Below are 19,267 nucleotides of genomic sequence, written 5' to 3'. Positions count from 1 at the left end.
CTCATTCCTTCTGAAGCATCTGGCATTGGCCACTGTCCAAAGACAAGATGTTGGACTAAATGGACCATTGGTTTGACCCAGTATGGCCATTCTTATGAGTTACTCTGGATGTGAATTGTTGTAATTGAGATGAAAATCAGGCCTAAACAGTGAAGACAGAGGTAGTGCCAAATTCTCCTCTCAATTAGCCTAGTTTCACACTGGTGTAACTAATGACTTTAGTGCAGAAATACTTGAAAGCCATCAAGCTGTTCTCTCCCCTCTTATTTCCTTCACCTCCACCCCGCTCCTTGATGCTTTGTTTCATGTTTCTTTTTCCTAGATTAGTAGACCACGTAGCGCACATATTTTCCCCCAGGTGGCTGACACTAGAGCTCTGAAGGGTTTGTGGTTGGTTAGTTAAGAACTCCATCACTCGTCAAACAGGTCAGACAGCAGGGTCTACAAGAGACGTTTTAAAAAATATTTTAGAAAGATTTAGCCATTTTTTTTAGATTAGCCTAAAATCAAATGCCATTTTTCCTGTTCTTTGGAAGTTACTGGGCTTAAGTTGTTTAAAATCTCAGCTCTTTAAACCCTCCTCCCCCGACTTCCCCAATTAATACTTTTCATTTCAGGAGACAATTACTAGTCAGAAGGATTATAGGAAACCCAGCCTCTTCCAATGGGTGATATGCACCTCTCAATTCTTGTTAACCCAAAGAAAGATAGAGCCACCCTGATGTGCAAGACCCCAGAAGAAAGCACAGAACAGAAAAAGAGCAGGCTGACAAACTAGCCTTAAGGGAAGCAAGTACCTTTGTGTGGACCATTCCAGAAGCATGCTAACCCTGAAAGACAATGCTGATGAGATCCTGGAGGAGAAATGGAGCCTAACCCCACAGAATTTTGCAAACCCTCTCTTCAAGTCTGTCTAGCTTGACTACTGTTACCTGTGATTTCTAAAGAAAAATCAAGCATAACTTCTATGAATCTTATACACTAAGAAGTTCATCCCAGCTAGGATATGCAGAATAAACCTAAACTTGTCTCAGAAGTTCTGCTCTTCTGATGAAAGTCTAATGTTAGCAATGCACATAAAACTTTGACCAGTAATCTTGTCACATTTCACAAATAAGGCCTGATCAAATCTTGATTTGGAGACTGCCAAAAAAACAAAAACCAAGGGTATTGTAAAAAGTGGTGTTAGCATTCTTACTAAGTCACAACTGAATTAATGTCCACGTTAGTGCTGGATTTGGCAGGGATAAAACGTCTTTTAGTTGAAATGTAAAGCTAAGATCCTGACCATTTGATGTTATTAAAGATCAGCTAGCACATTTCCCACAAACCAATATTACTCCTGGCCAAATTCCCACTTGGATAATTACATTTTGCCTATCTACACTCACCATGCAGTTTCAGTTGGACATGTTGTTCTATCATTATTCACTTGCTATTGCATTGTTAAAGAACGTCTTCCTTTCACCCCAGGGGTGGGGGAGGCGATTCACCAAAAAAATGCTTTACAGGTTATAGTATAGAGGAAAGACCCTATACACCTGTAAGTTGTAAGAACTGGTTGTTAGCAATAACAGTTCTAGGTAACTACTGTGTGAAAGGTAATTGTATAAGTTTTATTTTAATATAAACAATATGTGAATCTAACACCGTTACCAAGTTGCAGCCAGGTTGTATCATGGCTGATTTCAAATATAGTTCATGACCATATGATATTACCACTTGGGTCCTAAGAAGAGGGGTGTGTGAAGGAATCCCCAGGGTGCAGCCTGGGATTGTGGGACCATGGTGCCCCCTGAACTTTCCCCAGCTTGGGCTGTCTCTCACAATGCCTTGCTAGTGACCAGCAGCAAACCCCTCCAGGCACTGTTATCACTCAGCACAACTGCATGTGAAGCCCCACACCCAGCTAGATTGCATGAATTCTTCCAGAGCCACTCATGAATCACACAGAGAAAGGCACCAGCCAAATCCCCCTAGCTCCCAGCCTTGCACCTCAGAAATATACTATCTTGCACTGTTCAAGACTAGCAATGCAGATTTATTAATAAGTTCGCCACTTCATCAATGGAAAGTGGATATAAACCAGCCTGTGCAAAACCTGAACAGATTTGCCACACACTTCATACAAATTCACCGGTAAAGATAAACAGTTAAAAATGTATTGACTACAAAAGATAGATTTTAAGTGATAGGCAGAGTCAGAGTTAGTTACCAAAAGAAATGAAATATAAGAATGCAGTCTAAAAATTCCCAACTCTATTAGACTGAGCAACAACTAGATTAAGCAATTTTTTCACCCCACTGGATATTGCAATTCATAGAACACAGATTTCACCCTTGAAATCTGGACAAGTCCCTTCAGTTGGAGTCTTCAGAGTGTCTTTGTCGGTTGCAGCATAGGTGGGTGAAGGAGAAAGGCCCAGCATGTGGCCATTGCGTCTGTTTTATACCCTCAGTCCTATATGCTTGGGGAACACAAGTCCAGGGATGTCTGGGGGCATTTCTGAGTCTCCAGGCAAGATTGAACAATTCCCCTGGTGTGACCTTATGCAGGGGAGTCATTGAATTGTAGCTCCTTGCTGGACAATGGCTGTTGCTAGGCTGTTTGACACCCCACTGGGTGTTGGTTACTTTCCTTGCTATTGCCTCTGGGAAGTTAATATCTGGCTGATTCCCCAACTTACAGCATGTTTTAGAGACAACCATACAATACAACTCTCATAACTTCATATGCATTAATGATATACATATACGGATAGAGAAATGACTTTCAATAGAACACAACCTTTCCCCTGATGCATATAAAGCATGCCTCGTAAGGTAAGATCACGATTATATAAAAATGAGGAATATGAGAGTTCAAGTGCTTGCTCATGTCCACTCCATATCAGGTGTGTGTGTGTGCACTCGCCACATGCACCGGTGCCAGAAGATTTTCCCTTAGCAGTATCTGTAGGGGACCAGCTCTGGAGTGGCGCGCACATGCTGTGGTATAAGGGGCACCGTCAGCTCCCCCCACCCTCAGTTCCTTCTTGCCACCAGTAACATGTGGCAGTTTAAAGTGTCTAGGAGGACATATAAGTGATAAGTGTCGCATGCATACGCCAGTCAAACCCAAAATGGAAAAGGAGAAAGACATTCATCTTAGGGCACTTCTGATGGAGTCAGCGCTGACCCCGGCACTGGGGAGCACCGCAGTGTTGGTACGGAGCACCCCGCCTGTGCTGTCTGCAAGCCTGCACTGATCCCCCTCCCTGGCCAAGAAGCTCACTTCCCGTAAGAGAAAGGAGAGGGCCAGAGGAGAGCCAAGGCTGATATTGGGTGGCTCAACACCTCTGTCAGGGAGTCGGGCCCCAGCTCGTGTTGAGGGGTTGACCCCTCCCGTACTATGCCTGCCACACTGGACAGTGATGAGGGCCTCTGTCAACTCGAAGTCCCATCAATGCCCAAGGCCCTGCAGGCAGTGCAGGAGATCCTGACGCTATCGGTGCCACCCACACTGGCTTCAGGGGTACCCAAGCCCAGGGGTAAATCTGCCTTGGGACCATTCCGAGTGTCTCCGCCTCAGCAGTGCTGCTCCCCATTGCAGGGGACATCCCACCAGCATTCACCTGCACGGAGCTCTCATGCCTCAGACTTTGGGAGGTAGGTTCAGAGATGCCCTCTTCGGACTCCGGATCCTGGGCACCGACAGCAGGATTCGAGGTGTGGCTCACTGGTAACCTGGCACAGACCTGCAGAAGCATGTGGCCCCTGGCATGAATGTCGACACAGACCCATCAGGTCTCCAACATCTCGGCACTGGTCTTGCGATTAACTGACAGAACGGGGTCACCGGTCACCTGCCCATCACCTGTCACCAAGACACGAATCCCCTCAATCGGGGAGATTCTACAGACAACCAGCCCACTCCAGAACCCAGTCCCACTCTAGATCCCGGTACAGGTCAAGCAGCATGAGGCGTAGATCGCCAGGGGTCCCAAGGGACAAACTCGTTAGGTTAGACAGGTTGGCATCGAAGCACAGCAGCCAGCACCGCAGTGAGGTGTGCCTGGCCAGCTGGTCATGGTCACTCCGCAGCATCCATTCTGCTTACTACTCCGGTGCTGATCAGAAGTCCCTGGTAGCAGGATAGGCCCTGGCACCAGACCTCATCGGCACTGCAATTGACCGCAAGGCCTCTAGGCCAATGGCCAGCAGCACGGTACTCCTGGAATTCATGCGGGTTCACCCAGCCTTCCCAGGCTGCCCAATCAGTGGCGGGGGCCTCTGATAGGCCATTGGCTACAGCATCCCACCCTCCGCCGGAGGTAGAGGCCTCACAGGGGAAGACACCCCCCCAGGCCCATGAGGACCTAGTGGAGCAGCCAGTTGGACCACCAGGGGATGTGGTGGATCCCTCGGTGCTGGCTTCGTCCTCATCAATGCCAGACAAAGCGATTACGGGTCCCCCTCACCCAGTTCCACAAGATGACGCAAAGAGTCATCAGGAGCTTTTGAAGAGGGTCACCTCTAACCTGGGGCTCCAAGCAGAGGAGCTTGAGAATCCGTCAGACTCACTGTTTGACATCCTTTGCTCCAAGGCACCCATTAGAGTGGCTTTACCCCTACACAAGTGTATTGAAAATAATTAATGCCCTATGACAAACCCCCTCCTCCCTGGCACCTCTTTCAAAAAGGGCTGAGCGCAAATATTTTGTGCCAGCTAAAGGCCATAAGTATCTCTATACTCACGCAGCCCCAAACTCCCTCATAGCTGAGGCCTTTAATCAGAGGGAGAGGCTGGGTGAACCCAGGGCTACACCCAAGAATAAAAAGACTCGAAGAGACTGGATCTGTTTGGGCAAAAAATGTATGCGTCTTCCAGCCTTCAGCTGAGTGGCCAACCACCAAGCCCTCCTTGGCCGCTATGACCACAATACATGGCAGTCTATGGCCAAATTCAAGGTCTCACTGCCTGAAGGATCTAAGAAGGAATTCCAGGAAGAGGGTACGGCTGCAGCGAGCGCGACCCCCTGAGCAGCCTTGGAGGAAGCAGATTCTGCGGCTCGCACCATGGCCTTGGCCATCTCCATGCGAAGGGCATTCTGGCTGCTCCTCTCGGGTCTGTCAATGGAGGCTCAGCAATTGATGCAGGACCTCCCCTTCGACGGTCAGGCCCCGTTTGCAGAACAGATGGCCAGTAAACTGCATGGCCTTAAAGACTTCCGCACTACCCTGAAAAAACTCTGGGCCTGTACGTTCCAGGTCTAGCCCGTAAGCGGTTCAAACTGCAGCAATCTCAGGGCCAAGGGAGTTAACCCCATCAGGAGCTCCCCCATAAGAAGAGTAGGGGCTACAAGCAACGCCCGGGCCACCCACCTCCTCCCTTTGCCCAGTCGGGCTCAACCCACAATAAGCAGGGGGGCAAACGAGTGTTTTGAGAGTGTGCTCAAGGGCAAACTACCAGACTTTACCCTGGATCCATCTGTCCCACTGTTCTCCAACTGCCTCTCTTTTTATCTCCCCGCACGGATAGCTATAACTTCAGGCCGCTGGGTCCTCAATACTGTCGGGGGAGGGTTATACCCTACAGTTTACTTCTACACCCGCCCCTTCCCCGTCCCTCTTCAGGGACCCTTCTCACGACAGTCTCCTTGTCCAGAAGGTAAAGGGATTGCTGCAATTGGGTGCAGTGGAAGAAGTTCCTCTTGCATACAGAAACAAGAGGTTCTATTCCCAGTACTTCTTAATCCCAAAGGCCAAGGGTGGTCTGCAGCCCATTCTGGACCTGAGGGACCTCAACAAGTTTCTAAAGAAGCTAAAGTTCTGCATGGTTTCCTTGTCTTCTATCATTCCCTCCCTGGATCTCGGAGACCGGTATGCTGCCCTCAATTTGAAGGACACATACTTCCACGATCACAGACACTTCTTCCAGTTTACGTTGGGCCCCCACCACTACCAGTTTGCAGTCCTCCCATTGGGCCTGGTGACAGCACCCAGAGTGTTTACCAAGTGCATGTCGGTGGTGGCTGCTTACCTCAGGCATAGGGGTAACCAGAACTATCCGTACCTTGACAACTGGCTAGTTGAGGACAACGCCGGGTCTCAGGTCCAAGAGGATGTTGCGGTGCTGCAAGCCACATGCCCCATGGGCCTACTGGTTCCAGTGCAAAAGGATAGAGTTCATTGGAGCAGTGCTTGACTTGACCTGCACCAGAGCGTTCCTGCCACTAGAAAGGTTCCAGACGCTGACGGACCTCATCGAGGAGGTCTCCGCGTTCCCCCTATGACTGGGGTTTGCCTGGGTCTGCTGGGTCACATGGCAGCATGCATATACATTATCTGCCATGCTAGGCTCTGGATGTGACCCTGCAGCAATGGCTGGCGACGGTCTATTACCAGTCCAGAGATCACCTGGACAATGTCGTTACCATTCCCCCGATGGTACTCGCCTCACTGAGATGGCTGAAAAATTGCATGACTGTCCTAGGGGGAGTTTCATTCAACATCCCCATCACTCCATCGAGTTGGTATCGGATGCCTTGGACTTCGGCTGGGGCACGCACCTCGGCGACCTCCAGGCCCAGGGTATGTGGTTCCCAGAGATGACTTACACATAAACGTTGAAGAGCTCAGGGCTGTCCGCTTGGCATGCGCAGTCTTCCTACCTCACCTGTCGGACAAGGTGGTGAGAGTCCTGACAGACAACATGTTGTTCTACATCAACAGGCAACGGGGAGCACGTTCATCGACTCTCTGCCAAGAGGCACTTTGTCTTTGGGACTTCTGCATGAGCCATGAAATCCATCTGGAAGCTTGTCATTTCCCTGGTGTCAAGAACATGCTAGCGGATCACCTCCGCAGGGACTTCTCCTCTCACCAAAAGTGGTCGCTCCACCGAGAGGTAACCTGCATGAACTTCCAGAGGTAGAGAACTCCCCAAGTGGACCTGTTCATCACCAGGCTAAACAGGAAATGCCGCCGGTTTTGTTCACAGCAAGGACTCTGATGCCTTCCTCCTGTTGTTGTCAGGGAACCTGATGGATGCGTTGCCTCCGATTCCACTCATCAACAGGGTCCAGGCAAAGATCAAGAGAGACAAGGCACCAGGTTCTTATGATGGCCCCAGCATGGCCTTGCCAGCACTGGTTTGGCACGCTCATGATCCTGGCAGCGGTCCCTCCCTGGCCCCTGCCCAGCCAACTGGACCTGCTGTAACCGGACCATTGTCAGCTCCCGCACCCCAACCTCATGTCCCTCCATCTCTTGGCATGGATGCTGCGTGGCTGAACCTAGAGGAGCAAACCTGCTTGAATGAGGTCCAACAAGTCCTCCTGGGAAGCAGGAAGCCTTCAACCAGACTGACTTATCTGGCCAAGTGGACGAGGTTTTCCTGCTGAGCATCCAAGTGTGGCTCCTCCATACAGCCTATCTTAAACTATCTGCTTCATCTGAGGAACCAGAGCCTGGCACACACTTTCATCAGAGTGCATCTCATGGCCCTCTCCGCTTTCCACTCAGCGATACAGGGCCAGATGGTGTTTTTTCATGACATGATGGTCAGATTCTTGAGATGTTCGACTCTTCCCACAAGTATGGACTCCTGTCCCGCAGTGGGATCTTAACTTGGTCCTTTCTAGGCTCACCAGTCTGCCCTTTGAGCCGCTGGGTTCCTGCTCCCTTTCCCACCTGTCATGAAAGGTGTCGCGTTCCTGGTGGCCGTGACATCGGCAAGATGGGTCTCTGAAATTAAAGCCTTGACCTCAGGACCTCCATACATGGTCTTCTACAAAGATAAGGTTCAGTTATGGCCCCACCTGGTCTTCCTGCCAAAGGTGGTCTCCACCTTCCATATGCAGAGCCGGATCCAGGGATTTGACCCCCCCCACCGAGCGGGAGTAAGGGACCCTCCGCCAAATTGCCACCAAATAGCTGAAAGTGCCGCCCTGCTCCAGCACTGCCGCCCCAGGCACCTGCTTGATAAGCTGGTGCCTGAAGCCGGCCCTGTCCATATGAACCAGGACATCTTCATGCCAGTGTTCTGTCCCAAACCACACAAGACCAGTGAGGAGAGGCGTCTTCACACGCTGAACGTCCGGAAGACCTTGGACTTCTACTTAGAATGAACCAAGCCTTTCCAAAAATTGACTCAGCTCTTCAGGTGACACTTCATCCTATCTGCTGTAGCGATGGAGTCCTCACAGAGGATTTCCGATTGAATCTCCTCGTGTATAAGGATCTGTTACAACCTGGTGGGGGTTCCGCCGCAACCGACTGCCAGAGCCCACTTGACGAGAGCGTAGGCACCTTCCTGGCACACATCCGAGCCACAACGTGGTTCTCTGTTCACACGTTTACCTCTCACTGCCATCACTCAGCAGGCCAGAGATGACACTGGGTTTGGCAGAGCTGTGTTGCAATCTACACATCCGTGATATCCTACCCACCTCCAGGGGCACAGCTTTGGAGTCACCTAATATGAAATGGACATGAACAAGCACTCCAAGAAGGACAGTTATCTTTTCTGTAACTGGTGTTCCTCAAGGTGTGTTGGTCATGTCCCTTCCACAACCTGCCCTTCTTCCCCACTGTCAGTTTCTGGCAAGAAGGAATTGAGGGGTGGGGGGAACTGGCGGCGCCCCTTATACCACACCAGGCAGGCGCCACTCTGGAGGGCACCAGAGATGGTCCCCTATGGATACTGCTAAGGGAAAATCTTCTGGCAACGGTTCATGTGGCAAGCGCACACACCTAATATTGAACGGACATGAGCAACATATCTCAAAGAACATCAGTTACGGAAAAGATAACTGTCTTTTATAAGACACTCTCCCCAGGTATAGTATGTCACAGGGTGTTCCATGTTCAGTCTTGCCCATGAACAGGACTGCAAACAAGTTCTATAAGGTTTCTTCTGCAGAGTGGAAAAATCTTACACAGTCCTACTACCTTTGTATCTCCAAATATGATGTCTTAAAGAGCACAACATCACATGAAAAAACATCCACAAACCTCTGTCTATAGCACCAGCCACTGAAGCAATATGGAAAGACTTTCCCAGTCTATTTATGCCACCATGCAGTGCAGCATGGTGGGTGTGGACGAGTCAACAACATACAGATGCCCTGGGAAAATGATGTTTGGAGAGGCTGAACTGTATTAGTGGTTTTTAGATTAAAGATATAGCAACCATGTTCAGTGTAACCAGATTCTGATATAGAATATCAGAGTTGGAAGGGAACTCAGGAGGTCATCTAATCCAACCCCCTGCTCAGAACAGGGCCAATCCCCAGACAGATTTTTGCATTTGATCCTTAAATGGCCCCCTCAAGCATTGAACCCACAACCCTGGGTTTAGCAGGCCAATGCTCAAACCACTGAGCTATCCCTTCCCCGTTCAACTATGCTACAGTTCAACACATGGTCCACAATGGCAAACAGTTATTGATTTTCCATGTTCCTGACTCTGATTCAATTTTCTAAAAGCTTCACATAATCTGCTACCAAGCCACACCTTCATTGATCTTTAGCTGGATGAGTGTGTTCTGCGATGTACTGTAAGTAGATTTGGAGGGACCAGGTTTTTATCGTAAACGTCTGTACGTCATACACACAAACCGATGAAAAAATATTTCCATAGATGATAGCAAAGGCTACTATTTAGTCACAGAGGTCACTGCAGTCACAGATTCCGTGACTTTACTGGATCTCTGGTGACTTCTTCCACTTCAGCTGTCACCAACTGAAGCTAGGGCTGGAGGTGGGAATGAGGCCTCCTGCCCTGCAACTGGGGTTAGATGGCTGAAACCAGGACCCTGCAGCCCCTGCCCTGCAGTTAGGGGGAAATGACTGCAGCAGGGCTGTGCGCCCCTATCCAGCAGCTGGGACTCTGCTCACCCACCCTGGCTCCACCCAGGGTTTGGCAGGGGCTACGGCAAGGACCACGCACTCATCTTGCGGCTGCAGCCCGCGGCTGCGCCCCAGCCCCATGACTCAGCTGGGGGCTGCAGCAGGGACCCTGCACCCCTGCCCAGTGGCCGCAACAGGGGCCATGTGCCCCCCCGTGAGGCTTCCCAAGGCTGTGGCTAGAGTTTGGCATGGGCTGCAGATGGGGCTGTGCACCTGTCCCCCAACTGCGGTCAGTTCTGGAGCACGGGGACGTGCATCCCCCATGGCTGCACCACCCACTGGAGCTGGGGCTGTGTCCCCGCCATGGTGGGGTGCTCAGCCTGTCAGTTCCCCCCTTCCCCTGTTATTTTTAGTAAAGTCACGGACAGGTCACGGGCTCTGTGAATTTTTGTTTATTCCTCATGACCTGTCCGTGACTTTTCCTAAAAATAACTGACAAAATCTTAGCCTTAATGATAATGTAAACTTACAGATGTGCAAAGTAAGAAAAATACTGCTTGAAAACCTATTAGAATTTGATTTATGGTTATTTATTTTGTATATTCATTGTTATCAAACTTTAAACTTTTTTAATCTGTGTCTAGCTATTACATAATTGTCTGACCTGCCTCCTGGTCATTCTTCTGCTCTACTCTGCACTGGTTAGGTCTCAACTGGAGTAGTGTGTCCAGTTCTGGGCATGACATTTCAAGAAAGATGTGGAGAAATTGGAGAGGGTCCAGAGAAGAGCAACAAGAATGATTAAAGGTCTTGAGAACATGACCTATGAAGGAAGGCTGAGAGAATTGGGTTTGTTTAGTTTGGAAAACAGAAGATTGAGAGGGAACATGATAGCAGTTTTCAGGTATCTAAAAGGGTGTCATAAGGAGGAGAGAGAAAAACTTGTTCATCCTAGCCTCTAAGGATAGAGCAAGAACAATGGGTTTAAACTGCAGCAAGGGAGGTTTAGGCTGGACATTAGAAAAAAGTTCCTAACCATCAGGGTGGTTAAACACTGGAATAAGTTGCCTAGGAAGGCTGTGGAATCTCCGTCTCTGGAGATATTTAAAAGTAGGTCAGATAAATGTCTATCTGGGATTGTGTAGACAATATTTGGTCCTGCCATGAGGGCAGGGGACTGGACTCGATGACCTCTCACGGTCCCTTCCAGTCCTACAGTCTATGAATCTATTGTTCAACCCCACCCCTACCAGTTTCCTGCAACTGTGAAAATTTAAATAAATAAAAATAGAAAAAATGCTTCAAAATAGATATTAGCCAGGGACATTATTAAAAAAAAAACAACAACCAAACCACCAATTCTGCCAAGCCTAACCATAAGCCACTATTAATTAAGCCTATTTACTCCATACACTTTTTTCTCAGCACAGAAGATAATCTCTAGATGGTGTCAACCAGCAACATGTCTTGCTTACTTGTTTAAGTATTTCTCAGACTGCATTTCTTGTAGCATAACAAGTGAGAGGGTGGGAAGTTCCCCTATGGGAACACATGACTTGGAAAACTGCTGCTACAGCCAGACATTAACTATTTTATGTCACTGAATTTTGACTGGATTTGAAACATGGCCTTGCTCCACTCCCATTTAAGGCAATTTCAAAACTCGTTTTAACTTAAATGGGAGCAGGATCAGTCTCAATGTCAGCAAGCCATAGGTACATTGCTCCACAATTACCTTTCCACAACTAAATACCTTTCAAATATTTTCTTGAGGCATCAGCTCTGCTTATTAAATCTCACACAAACAAATATGGACTAAAATATTAAAGAACGCAGATTCTCTTACCAATGGATTTACTCCCCTTTTATTATAAATAAGAATACAAACCAAGAATATGGCCAGCAATATGCTGAGTCTAGTACTGAGCTAACAATCCACTCTCAAAGTTCTTTGTAGTGAGAACCTGTCAAGAAAAGCCCCACAGAAAAGCTGGGAAAATAATTTAGCATTTTTAATAAGAGGACCTTAAAGACATCTTGTAAACATCAAAGGTGCGTGCAGGAATCCAAAACACCACATGCTCTCAAATGGGCAGAGCTGTGTTTCTTCACAAATTTCTTCACTGTCTGAAATTTTTCCTTCTTGGCTATGCAGCCTTGGTGTGAAACATATTTGAAGTATTTGCAATCTAAAACAAAAATGAAATGACGTTATAAACCACACTGTGATATAAACTGAAGAACATAAAATGCTTTTAATCTGCACAAGAGGCATTTCCCTGAGCACAAATGTTCCCTTAAAAGAAAAGGTTTCTATAACAGAAGTCACTGACATAAGATGTGCATGCACAAGGTATATCACCACTACCAAATAAGCAGTTATAATATTTAGACCAAGAAAGTCTCCCACACATCCTCAAAGACATTGATAAGTTAGGTGTAGGTAACTGTACATTTCATTGGGCTTTTCTGGCAAGCCTAATTTTGTAATGCCCTTCAGATATATTAGGACTTAAGAGTGCAAAAAAAGTATATATATATATATATATATATATATATATATATATATATATATATATACACACACACACACACACACACACACAAGTCTAAATATTTAGTAAAACTAACATGCCCTATTCGCTCTTCAACATGTGCATATTGCTTCCTTAGCTTAACGGGCTTCAAGAAAGTCATCCTACATCTGGAACTAAATTAGTTAGCTGGCCACTTACTGGTAACAGCCAAATGTTCAGTGGCCGTTTGTTGGAAGTAAAAGTGAGCTCCTGATATCAAAAATAAGTCTGGAAGGTGTTAGTAATGGAAAAGCCAACCCATTAAAGGTTGCCTTTTGCTGGAAAATCCCAGCTACTTCACAGACTTCAGACTAATGCCTTAACCATCTACTCTACTACTATGGGCAGAAGGGACCTTACTCAGACAGGCCTCACTCTCGGGGGCAAGGAAGAAGGTGCAGTGCTGCCTCCATGGCATTGTGCAGTCCTCCTTGGGAATCCACAGAAGGTCCTCTGCCAGAGTTCCAGAGTGAGTGTGCTCTGCAGGAGCAAGGGACCAGCCATTTCCACTACAGTCATCCCCCATCCTGACAGCATGGATTTTCACTTGGAAGTCTGATTACAAGCTTATACTGTCTGCAGCTCCTCACAGCCATGAGGACACTGCGCCTCTTGAATACAGGCCTATTTGTCAGGAAGATGAGGAGAAGTGGGACTTGAACTGGAAGAGCCTAGGGCTAGTGAAGCAAATCAGAGCTGGGCTCTGATGAGTCCCAAGTGATTCACCCAAACACAGCTCCACTCCATTCCACTTCTCCACCTTCCCTGTTTCAATTCCCCTTCTCCCATGTGTGCTCCATGAACTGCCATCAAACTACCCACCTTACATAGCTCTGCTTGCCTTGGCTCAATAGATAGAGGACTGCTATACTCCAGCGTCAAGGCTTATAAATCAAATCATTCTCCTTGTATGCAAGTTTGGACATACAACATTAAGCAGGAAAGCACTACATGCACAGCTTATATTTAAGTACTAGGAAGCTTGTTTGCATAATGACATGATGGTATCTCTCAAGTATACACATCTTGCTATACTGGAGACCTTACTGATATCCTAGTGGTCACTACAGATCTGTTCTGTCCTGAGAGTCAGCCACCCAACTAAACAACCATGCCCCTAAAAACAGTTTCCAGGCAAACCACACCCAACCCAAACTACACCTAGCTTCCTTAGGGTCCTATTGAGATAAGAATATAGTTCTTAAGTACTGAGTTGCTCCCCAGACACTCTAATAATAGACAACACTCAGGAAGTTGTTTCCTCATAGCATTTCTGGAATGACAGCTTCAGGGCTACTAACAGTAATGCATCACCTGCTAATATTTCTTCTCGTGTTCCTAATCTTCTAATTTTATTCTGTTTATTAGCTCATTCTTATTTTGACTGTCAATGACTCAACAAGGGGCAGATAAAATCAAACGAATCATTCAAACCAGGATGAATGTAGCTCAGTGTCATTTCAAGGGAACCATGGCTACAGCAAGACCTGTGAGATGTGAACTACACCTCAATGGCAAGTACCAAGCATTTTAGAACCTCTCTTGTATTCACCCTTGCAGGATCAAGCCAATCTCTTTCTTGAGATCACAAGGCTGAAAATTCTTCCAGAACTCAAATCAGACACATCCCCTGCCATTAAAGCTTGAACTAGCCAATATTTCTATTCCACAGAGTAAAGAAGAAGAAGATTTAAAATTACCTCTTCCCAGCAAGATTCCAGCCACCAATGCTTTTTCACAAGCAAGACTTTCATTTTCCTGCCAATTTCTTTTCGCCAAGTAGTGGCTAAAGTGGAAGGCTGGCCACCAGTCCTTTCTAGAGTTCCACTCCTCCGTGACCCAGTCAAGATGCTTGCCAGAGCTGGAGAGAGTTAATAGGTTACAGCTAAATTTGAGTTGGGTGGGAGGAATCTTTTTTTTTTTTTTTTTAAATAAAGTGGAAGTTACCAAAGCATTGCTCTGAGTGCTGCACATTTCATATGTTGCTTACAGGGACCTGGAATGCATGTGGTATTCAATTCACCACACATTTGATAGAAAAAAGTGGCAGTGGCCACCGCAGGACTGTGCGGCACTGCCAGCTGAAAAGAGAGTTACACTACAGAATGCAGCACCATCTCATTTAAAGTCTGCATGTTGGCACTAATTAGGGTTTGAAATGAGAACTAAACTAAATTTTATACAGAAAATGGAGTGACCTTTTAGCTTGTGTGCTAGTTTAGCACAATAGTAGTAAGCAAATTTAATAACTAGATTTGCAAGAAGTCTGATAGTGAAGTTGTTTCAGTTTAAAGGAGTGTGTAAATTTGAAGTGACGCCAGGGATGAATTTGTCCCAGTTGCCACTTAAGGGACTGACAAACTAGCTGTTTTATGAAGGTAATTTTTCAATAAATACGAGAATTGTTCCCAGATCATTTGGTTATACTTTGGGGTTGGCTCACGGGCCGGGAGATTGCAGATAAGGCTAATCTTTTGAACAAATTTCACTAAACAGAAACACCACCAAGATGCTTCTGGTTTAATAGGCTAAAAGTGAAAATATCTTAACTGTCCATCCACGAGCCTTGCAACATTGGTTGATCTTTAAATAAAGGCTGCATAAAATCATTGAACATAGGCCTACATGCTTTTCAACACTAATTTTTACTCAACACCAGATCTATTTGTGAAAAAGCATTACATTTACAGGGTATTTTACAAGAAAAGATATAAGCCTGGTCTCATACACCTTCCTATTTGAGAAGTGTTTTTTTAAAGGTAGAGCTAGAAACAACCTGGAGCACCTTCTACATACAAAACGTGCATACTATGTTACAGGGCACCACTGACACACTCAGCCAGTATTATGAACAGTTCAGGTGAATAGTTTGCCTTTGAGGGAGTAGAGAAGCCTCCAGGATCACCCCTTTGAACACCTTTATTCATTACTTCTCTGAATTCTACTCATCATAGTAAACTTCTAACCAGAGTGGGCTGCTTGGAGATGGCTTCCTTTGGATTCGTAGTTTATGTCACTCAGCACTGGCTCAGAAACTCACTATTCACACAATGATCACCTTTAAAAAAAAAAATTCTTGTAGTATTCTAACAGTAGCAGACCAAACACCGTAGTATCGTCACTGAAAGATGTAGTGTTTGGGAATGCAGAGTGGTATAGGACATTGTATTAAAAGAGCACCCTGACGTCGGGGCACTGTCCTGAACTACTACAGGACTTGCCAGTTTACTCTTCTGTTCAGTAACACGCCAAGCCTGCGAGAGGATATAAGAGGATGGACAATGCTCTTGCTACCAAAGTGCATATATCCTAGTTTCCATGTGGACTGACCCACTGTAATGTTTAATTCCCCTAGTATGGCAATACCAGATATACTATACTTACTTCACCAGGATCTGTTTAATCTGTTTTGCTAAACAGCTCCAAGCTTTTACATGCTCCTTCCACCCAGCAAAATCCAGGAGTGTGAAAATAATCTCCAGCCCCAGTCTATGGTTTTTTCTTTTTTCTGGAATTAGAATCGGTCAAGTTAATGAACAATCCTGCATTCATTCATAAGACAAGCAGCAACAAGATCTAGTTTGCCTTCGTTCTGCTGGCCGTGGTGACGCCCTCTTCACAATTCCAGACCTGGTTCTTCCTCCTCCTACTGGAAACCTGACAAGGTATATGTGTACTGAACAGCTGCTTAGTTTTTGGAACATAGCTTATATTGGAGCTGCTCTCTGTCCTTTTAATCCTGCTTAATGATTGCTGATTGAAGAGGCTCCAAGAGCAACCATCCAGCACAATCAAGTTCACTCACTCATCCTAGACTGACTGTCTTACAGCGTGGCTGCTGCCAGGGCTGGCTCCAGGCACCAGCTAAGGAAGCAGGTGCTTGGGCAGCCAATATCAAGGGATGGCACTCCGGCCCCTACTAGAGCGGAATGTTCAGGTCTTCAGCGGCGGCTCCCTCGGTCCCTGTTGGAACGAAGGACCTGCAGCTGAATTGCCGCTGAAGAGTGGAGCAGCGTGATTGCACTGCCACGGCTTTTTTTTTTTTTGGCCGCTTGGGGCGGCAGAAAACCTGGAGCTGGCCCTGGCTGCTGCCTCTGGTCAGCACATCCCTAGAGCTCAATAATGATGCTCCTGACTGGTAAGTAGTGGTTGTTAGCAAAGATCATCTGTCCTCCCCTCCCCCAAGTGCCACCAAAACACACACCCCCCTAGCGCTCCCCGCCTGCTTGGTCTGTCATCCCCCCATGAAATAAGGGGAGGGGAAAAGGGGGACAGTTTGAAGGGATTTTCTGAGGCTATGAACTAAGCCAGGGAAGAGAAAGGGGGGCAGCGTGAAGGGATTGGATATGACTCTCCAACACACAAACACAGGGGCCGCAGGGAGCCCTGGGAGGGTGGGGGGCAGCGTGAAAGGGGCCAGGGAGAGGGAAGGTCCCTGGACCAGGGAAGGGGGCAACAGTTGGGGCAGGGCAGGTGCAAAACACAAACACACACACCCTCCCCCAGGGATTTCCTGGCTGTCCGCAGATAGTTCAAAAACCGCCCTGCCCCCCATCACTACAGAGGCCGCCCTGGGAGCAACCAGGCTACGGTTGAGGATGCTTAGAAATACACAGGATCAGGTCCTTAAGGCTCACTTGAATTGGAAAGGAACAATGTATTTATTTTGTTCCCAGCCTTGATAAAGCAGGCATTCCTCATTGAAAACATCACAATGGCCAAATTTAGATTTTTAAACAAGACTATCTGAGTTATCAGAGCAGAAAAAAGGATCTGAAAAATTATCCTAATATATGAGATGTTCCCTGCCAAACTCTGATAATTCAAAAACAGCTAAATGGATTTTTCAAAAATATCATGTGTGCTGATAAAACAAGAGACTCTTCAGCCAAAGGGAAACTTTTTCAGGAAGACAAGTGAGGCTGGGGGAAAAGGAAGAAAAGAACTTGGAATTAAAGAACCATCACCACACTGCCTACATGCTACAATATACTACATTTCAGAGGATCAATTCAAGAGAAGAGTCAGACTTACATTGTAGGTGACTAGCACATCGAGATTGGGGCAATGTCAATTCTGGAGATTATTTTCAGATAGACAAAGGTAAGATTCATTTGGAGGAAATGTGGGTTTTGTTCTTGGATCTAATGAATAATACATACTGAATTCAGGCAGAGTGCTGCACATCAATCCTTTCTGAAAGTCAAAGGCCTCATTAAAGTATCACGTTGGGCACCTGACACTGAGGTACCCCAAATCACTAGTCACTATTGAGATCTTGGTTGTGTTGCCTACATACTCTGACAATTAGTGTCTGCACATTTTTATTTAGACAAGGATTTGTTTGCAGAGGTTTGTAACTATCTGTCAATGCATCTGTCTTCTAGACTCCTGTCCTCCTTGCACCTTACTTTTTTTTTTAAATATATTAAAACTACTTTAAACAGGGAAAAGCCAACAGCCATTCTAGGAAACTTGTACTTAGAATAACTTTTAAGGAAAAGAACACGGGTATCTAAAGACTTACTTGATTTTTGAAGCATGGCATTATATTCTAACATTAATTCATGAGAGGGAACAATCTCATGCAAAATCTGAAAAAAAAAAAAAAAAAAAAAAAGTGTTTCTGTTATAGAATCTTCAAAAAGATTTGCAGAGTCCACACTTCTGTTTCACCACGATATCTGTTTTTTATTAAAATAAACAATTTGGTCATATAGAACAACTTCAACAAAACAACACTTAGGGCTAGACTGCAGTTTTAAAATACTTCCTATGATGGGGAGGCGCAGTATTTTGGTGGCAAGCAGTTCAGAGGCGTTGTGCCCAATGCAGGCACAACATTTATCAGGAGCCGCCCGAGAAAGCATCCAATACATCCTTTAGCAAAGTGCTGCGTGCGCTTCTCTTGGACAGACCCAATTCCACTGGCTGGTTGTGCATCAGTGCTGGGCCATGGTCCCATTTTCTCCCACACCCATTCTCTCTGGAGTTTCTAATGCAAGAGTTGGTGCTAGTCCACAATCCTTGCATAGCAGAAGCGCACAGCCTCAGAATTTGCTGCAGAGGGGCAAGGTGTGTTCCTTGTGGCTACTGCTCTCCCTTTTCTGCACCCACATAGGACTCAGCACAACCTAGCTCATAGTGTTCATTACTTCCCCCTTTTGCATTAATTTCACTCTTCCCCCAGGGTTTCCTTAGTACACTAGCTCTGCACAGATGTTCCACAAGATCCATTATTAACCAGTGACAATGATCTCACCCTCCCACCTCCAATAGCACAAGGAATGCAACCAACCGACAATCAGAAAGGAATGGAGAAAAAAGCAAAATGCATTTATTTTAAAGACTGGAGTAAATAAATCTACTAGTACCAGAAAAGACATCATCCGACAGCTGGACAGAACTAGATTCATTAAACGTTTATCCAGATGGTGAGCTTTAAGAGGTATATCTTGTACTTATCTGATATTTTATAATTCGACTACAGAAAAAATGCATTAGTTAGTAGAAAGAATAGTATATGGAAACAGTCTAAATCAAAGACTTCAGGTACAGTGGTAAACAGCATTTCCCTTATTAGGTACTTGTATGGCCCTTGGTACCATAGTATCTCAGCATCTCAAAAACACGTGGTGAACAGAAATAAACTTCAAAATGCATAACAAAGACCAAGAATGCCCATTGACTAATTGCGGAATTCTAGACAAGTAACTTCATCTTACTGAGTTTCATCTCACCTAGCTATAAAAGTATATAAACCATTGCCCTCAAAGGGGCATTGGGATTACTAGACCACACTGCCTTTTAACCCTGATTTACACTACGAGTTTAGGTTGAATTTAGCAGCGTTACAT

General features: G+C 46.1%; 2 protein-coding genes across 7 annotated transcripts in view; one reads left to right on the top strand and one right to left on the bottom strand.

Moving 5' to 3' along the window:
- MIA3 (MIA SH3 domain ER export factor 3) overlaps positions 1-19,267 on the top strand; it is a 221,936-nt gene that overhangs the window by 126,233 nt on the left and 76,436 nt on the right. The gene's annotated exons all lie outside the window — the stretch shown is intronic.
- Positions 11,684-19,267, bottom strand: part of TAF1A (TATA-box binding protein associated factor, RNA polymerase I subunit A) — a 35,024-nt gene continuing 27,440 nt past the window's right edge. For 3 of the 6 annotated variants that reach the window (XM_032784382.2, XM_032784383.2, XM_032784386.2), the window contains exons 8-11: positions 17,938-18,004; positions 15,795-15,918; positions 14,111-14,271; positions 11,684-12,023 (exon numbers count right to left, since the gene is read on the bottom strand). In XM_032784382.2, the coding sequence (XP_032640273.1) occupies positions 11,881-12,023; positions 14,111-14,271; positions 15,795-15,918; positions 17,938-18,004 (495 nt within the window). In that variant the 3' untranslated portion in view covers positions 11,684-11,880. Of the gene's footprint in view, positions 12,024-14,110; positions 14,272-15,794; positions 15,919-16,841; positions 17,555-17,937; positions 18,005-19,267 lie in introns of those variants that run through there. The other 3 variants (XM_075064320.1, XM_032784387.2, XM_075064322.1) reach the window with 3 other exon arrangements.

The sequence above is a fragment of the Chelonoidis abingdonii genome, chromosome 3, assembly GCF_003597395.2.
Source record: "Chelonoidis abingdonii isolate Lonesome George chromosome 3, CheloAbing_2.0, whole genome shotgun sequence".
NCBI classification, from domain to species: domain Eukaryota; kingdom Metazoa; phylum Chordata; order Testudines; family Testudinidae; genus Chelonoidis; species Chelonoidis abingdonii.
The sequence above is the reverse complement of the archived record's forward strand: the minus strand, read 5'-3'. Positions and strand labels throughout refer to the sequence as shown.